General features: G+C 41.7%; 1 protein-coding gene across 1 annotated transcript; it reads left to right on the top strand.

The window, feature by feature from the left end:
* Positions 1 to 10,809: 10,809 nt before the first annotated feature.
* LOC121397996 (olfactory receptor 154-like) lies at positions 10,810 to 11,745 on the top strand. The gene has a single exon (XM_041576322.1). It carries the CDS (start codon positions 10,810 to 10,812, stop codon positions 11,743 to 11,745), a length of 936 nt encoding a protein of 311 aa, XP_041432256.1.
* The last annotated feature ends 408 nt before the right edge of the window (positions 11,746 to 12,153 follow it).

Genomic DNA, 12,153 nt, shown 5'->3' with positions numbered 1-12,153 from the left:
TCTCTTTGGGAGAAGAATTCTCCGCTGACTTTTGATGCCAAGGCTTTTCTTCAAGCATTTCGTACTGTGTTTGATGCCCCGGGTCGGGTCACTAATGCCCCTTCTCGTCTTCTGCAACTCCGGCAGGGAAACCGCAGTGTCAGTGACTATGCTATTGACTTTAGAACTTTGATGGCTGAGACTTCCTGGAATGACGATGCCTATAAGGCCGTATTCTATCAAGGTCTGTCTATTCGCATTAAAGATGATCTTGTCTCCAGAGAGTTCCCTGACCTGCTGGAGGATCTGATCGCACTTTCTATTAAGGTGGACACTCGGCTCAGAGAGCATCAAGTAGAGAGGGAGCGCTGTAAAAGATTTCAACCCTTGCTGGCACCTCGCTTCCAGAGACCTCTCCTGCAGACTCCTGCTACTCAAGCCTCTCCTTCTCCTCCGGAGGAACCAATGCAAGTTGGAAGGGCTCGTCTATCCGAACAAGAAAGACTCCGTAGACGAATGGCTGGCTTATGTCTGTATTGTGGGTAACTCATGTAGGGGGCACTACTCCGAAGTCTCAAGAGAACATTCACAGGTTTCTCCTTCCATTACAGATTCGCCTAGCCACTAAGACTATTGTCGGCTCCGCTTTCATTGACTCTGGAGCTGCTGGGAACTTCATGGACGCTCAATTCGCCAAACACATGGAAGTTCCCTTATTTCCATTGTCTACTCCTCTCCGAGTCACTGCCATTGACGACAGACCCCTGGAGGCTGAATTTATCTCCATGACGACTGGGGAATTGCCTGTGCAGGTTGGGACGCTGCATAAAGAAAGACTTTCGTTCCTAATTATTTCCTGCCCATCCGTTCCAGTTGTGTTGTGTCTCCCTTGGCTGCGCCTGCATAATCCTTCCATTGATTGGTCCACAGGACAGATTTCCCGTTGGAGCCCATTTTGCCAGCAGCACTGTCTTCCTGCTGAACCCCTCCAGAGGGTGAATATCTTTTTGTCTGATCTGAAGACTCTACCCCCTTTTACAAGGAATTCGCTGATGTGTTCTGTAAGAAGTCTGCAGAATTCCTTCCTCCTCATCGACAATACGATTGTCCTGTCGATCTCCTGCCTGGAACCATGCCCCCTAGAGGTCGTACTTATCCTCTCTCTCCAGCGGAGACCACTGCTATGAAGCAGTATATCCAAGAAAATCTCCAGCGGGGGTTTATTCGCCCTTCTACTTCTCCTGCCGGGGCTGGATTCTTCTTCATGGAAAAGAAGGATGGAGGCCTACGTCCTTGCATCGACTACCGGGGTCTTAATAAGATTACGGTTAAGACCCGGTATCCCTTGCCCTTGATTGCCGAACTCTTCGACCAACTGAAGGGGGCTAAAATCTTCACTAAGTTGGATCTCCGTGGGGCGTATAACCTTATCCGCATCCGGGAAGGTGACGAATGGAAGACAGCATTCAACACTCGGGATGGGCACTATGAGTACCTCGTAATGCCCTTTGGTCTCTGCAATGCCCCCGCTGTCTTTCAAGAATTCGTGAACGACATTTTCTGGGATCTCTTGGGAAAGTTTGTGGTCGTGTACCTTGACGACATCCTGATTTTCTCCAAGGACCTTTCAAGCCATCGTTCCCAGGTGAAGGAAGTCCTCTCTCGTTTGAGGAAGAACTCTCTCTTTGCCAAACTGGAGAAATGTGTGTTTGAAGTGTCCAAGATCCCTTTTCTGGGTTATATCATCTCCCCAGAGGGTTTCGAGATGGATCCTGTGAAAGTGTCTGCAATCCAAGAGTGGCCCCTACCGCTGAGCACTAAGGCAATCCAGAGATTCATTGGTTTTGCCAATTACTACCGGCAGTTCATAAAGGGATTCTCTTCTCGTATTGCTCCTATCCTGGCCCTCATCCGAAAAGGGGGTAAACCCAGCTCATGGCCCCCGCCCGCTATAGAAGCTTTTCAGTCCTTGAAGGATGCCTTCACTTCTGCTTCGGTTCTCCGCCATCCTGATCCAGAGTTACCTTTCTTCATCGAGGTGGATGCTTCTGAAGTTGGAGCCGGAGCTATCTTGTCCCAAAGACATCCCTCTGATGGGAAGCTGCATCCATGTGGGTATTTCTCTAAGAAGTTCTCCTGCGGAGCAAAATTATGATGTAGGAAATCGAGAACTCCTGGCGGTTAAGCTTGCCTTAGAAGAGTGGCGTCACCTCCTTGAAGGTTCCTTGATCCCAGTCACGATCTACACAGATCATAAGAATCTTGAATTCATCCAATCTCTCAAGAGGCTGAATCCCAGACAAGCAAGGTGGTCTCTCTTCTTCTCTCAATTTAACTTCGTCTTGACTTTTCGCCCTGGCTCCAAGAATCGGAAGGCCGATGCTCTGTCTCGAAGTTTCACTCCGGTGGATCGTACTCCTGAAAGACTAGATCCTATTATTCCTCCTGTCAAGATCATCGCTTCCTTGTACCCTCAATTCACTGACCAAATCCTGGCTGGTCAATCTTCTGCTCCTCCTGATACTCCCATTGGGATGGCGTTTGTCCCCTCCGAGTTACGTCTGCCCATTCTTCAACAGACTCACTGTTCCAAGCAAGCTGGACATCCCGGTCCAGAAAAGACTCTTGAACTCCTTCGACGTTTAGTCTGGTGGCCGACTATCCGAAAAGATGTCAAAGACTTTGTTTCTGCCTGTACTGTTTGTGCCACTTCCAAGTCCAGCCATTCTCGCCCCAGTGGGTTACTACAGCCGTTGTCTGTTCCCTCTCGTCCTTGGACGCATTTGGCAATGGACTTCATTGTTGAACTTCCTCCCTCCTGTGGGAACACCGTGATTTGGGTTGTCATTGACCGCTTCAGCAAGATGCCCCACTTCATCCCTCTACGGAAGCTTCCATCTGCAGTGGAGTTGTCACAGTTGTTCATCCAGTTAATTTTTCGCCTGCATGGCTTCCCAACTGAGATCGTTTCTGACAGAGGGTCTCAATTCACGGCTAAATTCTGGCGTTCCCTGTGCAAAGATCTAGGTATTAATCTTCAGTTCTCCTCAGCTTATCATCCCCAGACTAATGGAGCGGCTGAGCGAGTGAACCAAGCCTTGGAACAGTTCTTGAGGAACCACGTTTCCCTTTGTCAAGATGATTGGTCTGATCTCCTCCCGTGGGCGGAATTTGCTCATAACAATGCCTGCCACGCTTCCACTGGAAGGTCCCCATTTATGTCTGTGTATGGTCTACATCCTCTAGCCTTCCCACAAGACTTTGTGTTGTCTGATGTTCCGGCCGCTGATGACCATGCAGCCCACATGTCTGCTATTTGGGCTGCAACCAAGTCAAACCTGGAGAAGAGTGCTCTGGTTCACAAGTCATTTGCAGACTGTAGACGTAGACCCTCTCCTCCCTACAAGGTCGGTGAGAAAGTCTGGTTGTCTTCCAGGAACATTCGGTTGAAGGTACCATCTCCTAAGTTGGGTCCGAGGTTCGTAGGTCCATTTCCCATTTTGGAGGTGATCAATCCTGTGGCTGTCAGACTTCAGCTTCCCCCTGAGATGCGAATCCCCAACGTGTTTCATGTCTCCTTGGTGAAACCCGCCACCTCCAACCGCTTTTCCGTGGTCCAGCCTTCCCCTCCTACTATCTCTGTGGATGGCCAACAAGAATATGAGGTGGAGAAGATCCTTGACTCCAGGATCTCCAGGGGCTCTCTTCAGTACCTCATCAAGTGGAAAGGCTTCGGCCCTGAAGAATGCTCCTGGGAAGGACGCTCTGATGTCCATGCTCCTCGTCTGGTGAGGGAGTTCCACTCCAAATTTCCCCAGAAGCCAAGTCCTGGTGGTCCGGAGGCCCCCCGTGAGGGGGGGTACTGTCACGATCGCCGCCCGGAGCAGGTCCAAGAGCTCCGGGCGGCGCGTCCCTCCTTGCCGGCGTCGCTCCCAAAATGGCGGCGCCCATGGCCGCCACGTGGGTAGCGGCGCCGGCGCGATGACGTCAGCGCGCCGACGTCGGCGCAAGAGCGTCAATGACGTCACAATGGCGCCAAATTCAAAATAAAAACGCCAACTAGACGCCAGAATGGCGCCCAAGTATAGGATTACTTCCCTAAAGTGTATCCTGGGTTTCCTGTGTGCCTATTTGCCTAATTCTTGTTCCTGATCTGTTTCCTGACCCTTTGCCTGGACTTTGGACTTTGTTGATATCTACCTGCCTGTGAACTCTTGCCTGGATCCTGACTATTCTTCGATTAACCCTTTGGACACCGCGACCTTGTTCCCTCAAGAGGGCTTCCTCCTTGATCCTGACTACCTCCCTGGAGGGAGCTCCCGGCTCCCTGACAATAATAAATTAATTGTTCCATGTACCATCTATGACCAAATATGAATCATGACATGTTTATGTCCTGTTCAATGATAAATTAAATGCAATCATACATCTATAAAAACCAAGGCAGTGTTCTTCAGGCTGTGGAATTTTTATGAACCTGTGTGGATGTGAGAGCAAAGACATAGGAAAGGAAAAAAAGGAAAATGGTATCATACTTTTTTATCCTGGACAACTCCATATCATCATTTAGTGGGTACAGCCCTGCCCTACTGCTCCCACAAGAAGAACCCTCAAAGTTTTAATAGACCAACCTCACCCTAATACAACAAATAGTGGCAAACTTCTAACTATGCAATTTTCCAGTTGTACAATTTTCTTCTTTTCCTGTTTAACATCTTGCCAGCACTTAATGGGATGTAGCAATATTAGAACATTTTACAAATAGTAACCTAAATCACAGAATGTAGCTACATTTCAGAAAACCCAAAGTCTTTGACAATGAAAATACTCCCCAAATAATAAAGGAGAATCAAGAATTTAAAAAAAATAAAGCTCACACCAAAGTAATGGCACTTGGAGACCAATTTACAAATTTTTATGAAAGAAGGATTTCCGTTTTTCCTCAAAGAAAAAAGAGATAAAATATTCTGGTCACTTTTTTCAGCATCCTCCCTCTAGCTACAGCCATCACAAAAAACCACGGCTCAGTCACCCTTAAGGAAAGGGGAGTAGCATTTGTTAAAGGGACACGGCCAAAGAAGGACAACAATGCAACTGGTTATACTCCAGAGCAGTCAACTTCCTTCCAGGAAAGAATGAAATTAATGAGGAATCAAATTTAACTGGTGTAGTCATGGTACATGTGCCATGTTTTGTGTAGACCTGTGCAAAGTCAAAGTTTGATGACTGCCCCGAGTAGATGAATGATTGGATTCCCACATGTTGAACCAGATTGGATATTATGTAGCATTGACATCCAATCATTATATACATCCATTCCACATGATGAAGGTATTCATTACATAGAGGAAGCACTTCTCTCAACTGATATACCCCACAATATGATTTACTTTTTGATTGAGCTTCTTACAATAGTACTTGGCATAACGCAAATAAAATGCTATTTGCGTTATGCGGATGACATTTTTATGATTTGGAGTGGGAGTGAGGATACACTTAAGGAATTTCTTGACCACATAAATACACACCACCATACTATCAAGTTTACTGCTGAATTCAGTACTAATTGCGTACACTATTTGGATGTCAATGTTTTAAAAAATAACAATAATCTGGAGACTGATTTGTATACTAAACCTACTGAATGCAACAATATGCTAATTAGAAGCAGTTACCATACCCCAGGGACAATAAAGGGTATACCCAAAGGTCAGTTCTTGAGAATGAAAAGAATTGCCTCAGATGATCAGAAGTACCTGGCAAGCAGTAATAACCTCACTGAGTAATTTGTTGAGAGGGGCTATGAAAGAGAGTGTCTCATTGCAACATGTGATGATGTATTTAAACTTTATAGAGCTACTTTATTGCATGGAAACAAAAAACCCCAGGGTGATATTAAACGGGAACGTATACCTTTTGTATCCACATTTGGCCCTAATAGCAATGATATACAGAAAGTGATGTGTAAATACTGGCCTATGTTACAAAACGATCCAACTCTCAGCAGGGAGCCACCAATCTTTTCATATAAACGTGGTAACAACCTTGCGGATAGATTAGTTAAATCAGATGTAACATGTCCCCGGAAAGAAACACGGTTTTTGGGACCCCCGAAAATGGGAACTTTCCCTTGCTTGAATTGTAGTAACTGTAATTCCATTATTAAAGGGGATTATGTAACTCACCCACCGAAAGGCAGTAAGTTACCGATTAAACAATACAGTACATGCAATTCTGAGAGTGTTGTTTATGGACTCAAATGCCCTGTGGTAAAATGTATGTTGGCCAGACCAAAAGAAAAGTGCACCTAAGGATCAATGAACAAATCACTTACTATGATCCTTTGAGTACTAAAACACATACTCCTGTAGGAAAGCATTTTTTTGAACACAGACATAATAGTGCTAGTTTGAGGTGGTTGGTACTAGAGGAGGTTAAACTACCATTACGTGGGGGTGATAGAAAGCGGATGCTCCTGCAATGTGAGTCAAAATGGATCGAGACTCTGAATGTATTAGAACCATGGGGTCTAAACGATGCTTTTAGCTACAAGTGCTTTTTATAGCCTAACATTATTCTTTTATTTTTAGACAGAACAATCCTACTATTTATACAGCTTAAATTATTTAATATACTTTGTGTCAATACTATTTATTATACTATGCAACAATTTGAACTACTATGGTGAATTTCCAACATTGTAGCTATTAATGGTATCATTGTTCTGAAACAAGATAATAGTAATAGTCCTTGGTGCATTATCTGAATAGGCTACTAGATGGCAATATTCTGTTGGTACATGTCTGATTTGTCTGGCCATTAATTGGAGCTGACCTCTTGTTGTTGGCGATAAAGGTTAATAAATAGCTTGGGTAGTATTCACTTTGTAACAAGCACCTGATGAAGGATATGTTTTATCCGAAACATGTTGTGTGAAATAAAGACACATTGAATAGCTGTGGGACTCCAGAGTTTATTTGAATCGAAATTTGAATGATTGGGAAAGGCAACTTATTATTTATTGAATATTATATCTTAGATTTAAGATTTAAGATTTAGATGGCAGATTCACTTGAAGGAAAGTCTATACCCAAAACTGCCTTTGCAAATAGACTTTAGAACATACAAGAAAGATTTGAGAAAGGTTTCTAATTTTTTTTTCCTAAGCAGAAGATCATCTGAGAAACCTCTTTCCTTGGACATACGCTATATGAGTACTCTCTGGGATATCCCCATCAGAAGGATCCTCCCCAAGCTTTAAAAGCCACTACCACCAACACCATGTCGTCTTTGTTACTAGCTTTAAGACAACCATTGAAGAAGGGATGGGAACATACTGATATGGAGTATGTCCAGGAAAGGAAAATCACGGTAAGTATGATACAATTTTCCCTTTTCTTTCTCCTGACAACTTCCTTGACTACTTGGTGGTCAGATAGGTTGGAAAATGACCAACAGGTGGAGCTGTTGTAACAAAATTCATTCATTTTAACAGTACATGTATCCCTTAATATCCTGGAATAAAAACAAAAACGAATAAGGAATGTAGTTGGCAAAAGTGTTTAGAATAGCACCCTCATTCATTTTACATTCACTTATTTTTAAGGTTTACTTATCCTTTAATATTTCTAAATATATCCTCGATGTTCCTGAATCCTTCTTTTGCAGGGGTATTTCAATAAATATATAACATACATGGAATTACAGGTGGCGTAATAGTGGGGGCTATTTATTAAAATCCGAATTTATCTCATTATTTAAAGACCAACTTCCATATCCAATTTTACCTTATTTATAATTAAAAATACTTGATTTAATCGGTTTGGGTAAAACCTTGATAAAATCGATAGAAAACCCGAATCATACAATTTTTTATGGCTTTTTTCCAGAAAAGTCCACTTTTTTTAGATGTTTGCCAGAAAAGCCCGAAAAGCTCAGATTTTCTGGCTAATTCAAGCAAAGACCATAGCAACCTCCAAATAGGATAGGGACTCTGCCATTGAAACAAAATACTAGTGTATAACTCTGCTATGTGTTTTCGTCACTGCTTGACGAAAACACATAGCAGAGAAGGTGGAGCATTTTATGGTTTTAAATCTTGCACACACATTTGGCTAATTACACTTCAGAAAGGGTCCTGGAAACATGTAGGGGCAGATTTATCAAGGGTCAAATTTCGAGGGTTAAAAAACCCTCGAATTCAACCCTTGAAGTAAAATCGAATTCGAAGGATTTTAGCGCAAAAGGTTTGATCGAACAATCAAATAAAAATCATTCGATGAAATTGTTCGAATCGAACAATTCGAACGATTTTAAGCGATCGATCAAATGATTTTTATTCAATCATAAAAAGTGCCCAAAATCTACAATGTCCCCATAGGCTAACATTTTCGGTAGCTTTTATTTGGCGAAGTATTGAGTAGAAGGATTTTTTACAGAGACAGTACTTCAATTATCGAATACTCGAATTGTCGAACGATTTTTACTTCGAATCATTCAAATGATTCGATTCAATCGAATTTGACCAATTCGATGGTCGAAGTACCCAAAAAATTACTTCGAAATTCAATATTTTTGGATTCGAACTATTAACTCGAGCTTAGTAAATCTGCGCCGTAGCGTATTTTGGAATAAAAGTTTTGCAGCACAGTACTGCGGATGCTTTGTGGCCTCCTTCATACAATGTGTATTGAGGGACTCTTTTTGTAGCTTTAATAAGTTTGAGTTTTTTTTGAGTTTTACCTCAAAAAGCTCAACCAGATAAATTCTGAGTTTAGTAAATAACCCCAATAATGATAATCTCATGATCTTTGGTGAGGTGGTTAATCTAAAGCCTTTAATTATTGAGGAGTAGCATTTACACCCAGGGGCGGAACTACCGGGGTAGCAGGGGGTACGAGCGGGCCAGGGCCCGCACCCCCTCAGAGCCCCCCGGCAGTTTGCGAGCCGCTTTGTGGCGCACATTCCCGGGCCAGTTCAGGGTGTACAGAGGGGGGCAGGGGCCCGGCTTGCGCGTCCTGCGCCAGGGCCCGCCCCCCTCTAGTTCCGTTTCTGTTTACACCCTGTTTACAAAACAAAGGGGATGTCCCATACTTGGGTTTACCCTTGAATTTTTTGATTCTTAGGTCTTGAATCAGAGGGAAAGACCATCGGGGGAATGTAATAAAAATCGCTAAAGGAAAAACTATTCACAATGCGAAAAGTTATGCCTTTACGTGAACAAATTTTGCTTTGTGCAAATTTAATATAGCTTTTGCAAGCCGGAAACTGTTTAGCGACCACTTCCGACAGTGAAAGATCGTTTGCGAATTTTATAGTTTGCGCCAATGCGCAGTTAATGTTATAAAACTTCTTACTGAAAAAGTCGTTATGTTTGCTCCAAAAGATTACGACACCTTCAAGCACTTCTTATGAGTGCACAATTAAAATTCGCAATGCAAAAACAGTTTAAGGAACAATATTACATTGCGAGATGTGGATTTTTAGTCTTATTGGTGCGAATTGCTTTGCTCTTTGCGACTTTTATTACATTCCCCTGCATGTATTTTTATGTACTTTTTGTGATTTATTAATCACTCTTTCCATTTTATCACTACATTAATGTGGATACAAACAGTATTCTATGCATGGCCGTATCTCTTGGTTTTTTAGCCAATAGGTTGACACGTGTAAGAAGTACAACCTCCTCGATAGACTTATTTATCAATTCAAGTCTGTATCATTTCTCTAAAAAACATTTAATAAGGACAGTAGAGGTAGTTATTCTGTTAGACAGTTAGACAGTTATTCTGCTTTATGAGTGTCTCCTCAATGTTGTTTTCTAAAGAATACACATCAAGATAGCGGTATACCTGGAAGAGGATTGATGCACTCCTATTCCTGATTCTGCTAAGGCAATGCTTTGGAACATTCTACTATTCGCTCTCAAAAACACCAGTTACAAAACCAAAAATTAAGATAAGGTCATTTTTTTAATTGCTATTAGATATTTATTTGTGTCAACATAAATCCTGCAGTTCTGTATAAGAAATGGAGATATACTGTGAAACTTTGGAAATAACAGATTAAATACAAAAACTGATTGATATATGTAGTAAAGAGGCCCCTGCTCAGTTATTGGTGTGGGTAGGTACAAAAAGACTGTCCAAATCTTTTTAATTAGTGGGAAATGTGTCTGCCCCCCAAAAAACAAAAACAGTGAAAGTATATAGTCACATAAAAAGGTTTCAAAACAATTACCCAGTGGTCTCAACACATTAAACCCCAGTCCAAGGGTTGCTCAAATCTCAAAATCCTAAATACGTGTGAGAGACCCGGCGGTAATAAATGCATTAGAAAAAGCAAATATGAAATAAAAATGATTTATTAAGACATAAAAGCCTAATGCGTTTTGGCCAAATGGGCACGTACTCAAAGCCTATGAGAGAGAGTGGGGTCTGTTTCTATAGTGTAACTGCATAGCAGAAAAAGCTTGGAACTTTAAACAGTTAAAATAAGAAAATTAGTTTGTCAGCAATTGCTGTGGGATTTGGTAAAGACTTGGTTTTTCCCTAGAGTGTCAGTGTCCGTAACCTAATGAGGACTTGGGTTAATTAGTTTTAGACATACACAATAATATTTGCAGTATGAGAGATGCCTATAAAAGAGGGAGCAAAATAAGTGTGTGAGCTATTGCCTTCTTATATTATATGCACATTAACATCAGGAAACCAGTTGTTCCAACTTAGCTTCTCTCACCTCTCCCATTTTTGAGTTTTCCTGATCTATGTCTTCTCATACCTCTATATTCAGATGTTAACATAAGGAACTGAATTTGGTATACATTGGCCAATGGGAGGAAACAACGGCACTTCTGTTGAAGAATTTATCCTGCTTGGCTTTTCTCACTTTCCTCATCTTCGACTTTTACTTATCTGTGTCTTCTCATGCCTCTATATTTGCACATTACTATGGAACAGCCTCATCATCCTGCTCATTATAAAGGACTCGCAACTTCATACGCCAATGTATTTCTTCCTGGCAAATCTCTCCTTCTTAGACATTATTTCCCCATCAATCACAATGCCAAAAATGATTACAGATCTTGTATCCAAGAAAGGTGTTTTGCCTTATAGTGCCTGCATTGCCCAGTTGTATCTCACACTTACAAGCTTTGCAACAGAATCCAATGTACTTTCCGCCATGGCGTTTGATCGGTATGTTGCCATTTGTAAGCCCCTTCAGTACACAAAGATAATGAGTCACAAAATGTGCTGTAAACTGGCCTGTGGGTCATGGCTATTAGCAAGCGTTGTTTGTCTCATGTTGTCTTTGTTAACTAACAGCTTAGATTTCTGTTGCCCAAACCAGATCAACCACTTCTTCTGTGATCTTCTCCCACTTCTTTATCTTGCCTGTTCTGACATTACTTTGACTCTTATTTTGGTGTATGCATCTGACATTATTATTGGGATATGCAATTGTGTGGTCATTTTCAGCTCCTACATTAGCATTGCAATTGCCATTAAAAAAATTAAATCTCATGAAGGAAGGAAAAAAGCTTTTTTAACATGCATTTCGCACATTGTGGTGGTCAGTATGTATTATGGTACAACCATTGTCATATATTTGCACGAAATTAAGAGTTATGCTGAGTCCAAAAACAGGGCAGCTGCTTTAATCTATACAACAGTTACCCCATTGCTCAACCCATTAATATATAGTTTGCGAAACAATGATGTAAAGAATGCATTAAAGAAATTTTTTTTCAAAAGTTATCTGAAATAATACAGGGAATAACCTGAAGTCCAAGCAACATTTAAATCAGACACATGTATTCCTGTTGAAAATTCTGAGAACTCCTACCTTCCTCTGCTGTTGTACCTACGACACTACATAAAGGGGGTTATTTATCAAAACTCAAATTTATCTCATCTTTTTTTAAATCAAGCTCGACTAAACTCCCATCCACTCTTTTATCTAATTTATCAATAAAATAACTTGAAAAAGTTGGATAGGGGAAAAGACTCGATAAAATTAGATTTGCTAAAATCGCTAGATTTATTGGGTTCTTGCCCAAAACCTCTCGATTTTTTGGAATATTGGATGAAACTCAGAGCAGATAAAGACGTCTTCAAATTGTGTAAGGGACATCAGCCATTGACTTCTATATGACCTCGGCAGGTTTGAGATGGT

The sequence above is a fragment of the Xenopus laevis genome, chromosome 9_10L (genome assembly GCF_017654675.1).
Source record: "Xenopus laevis strain J_2021 chromosome 9_10L, Xenopus_laevis_v10.1, whole genome shotgun sequence".
Taxonomy (NCBI): Eukaryota; Metazoa; Chordata; class Amphibia; order Anura; family Pipidae; genus Xenopus; species Xenopus laevis.
The sequence above is the reverse complement of the archived record's forward strand: the minus strand, read 5'-3'. Positions and strand labels throughout refer to the sequence as shown.

Excerpts from the sequence above, each read along its gene's own strand:
- LOC121397996 (XM_041576322.1), top strand. The coding sequence starts at position 10,810 with ATGGGAGGAAACAACGGCACTTCTGTTGAAGAATTTATCCTGCTTGGC.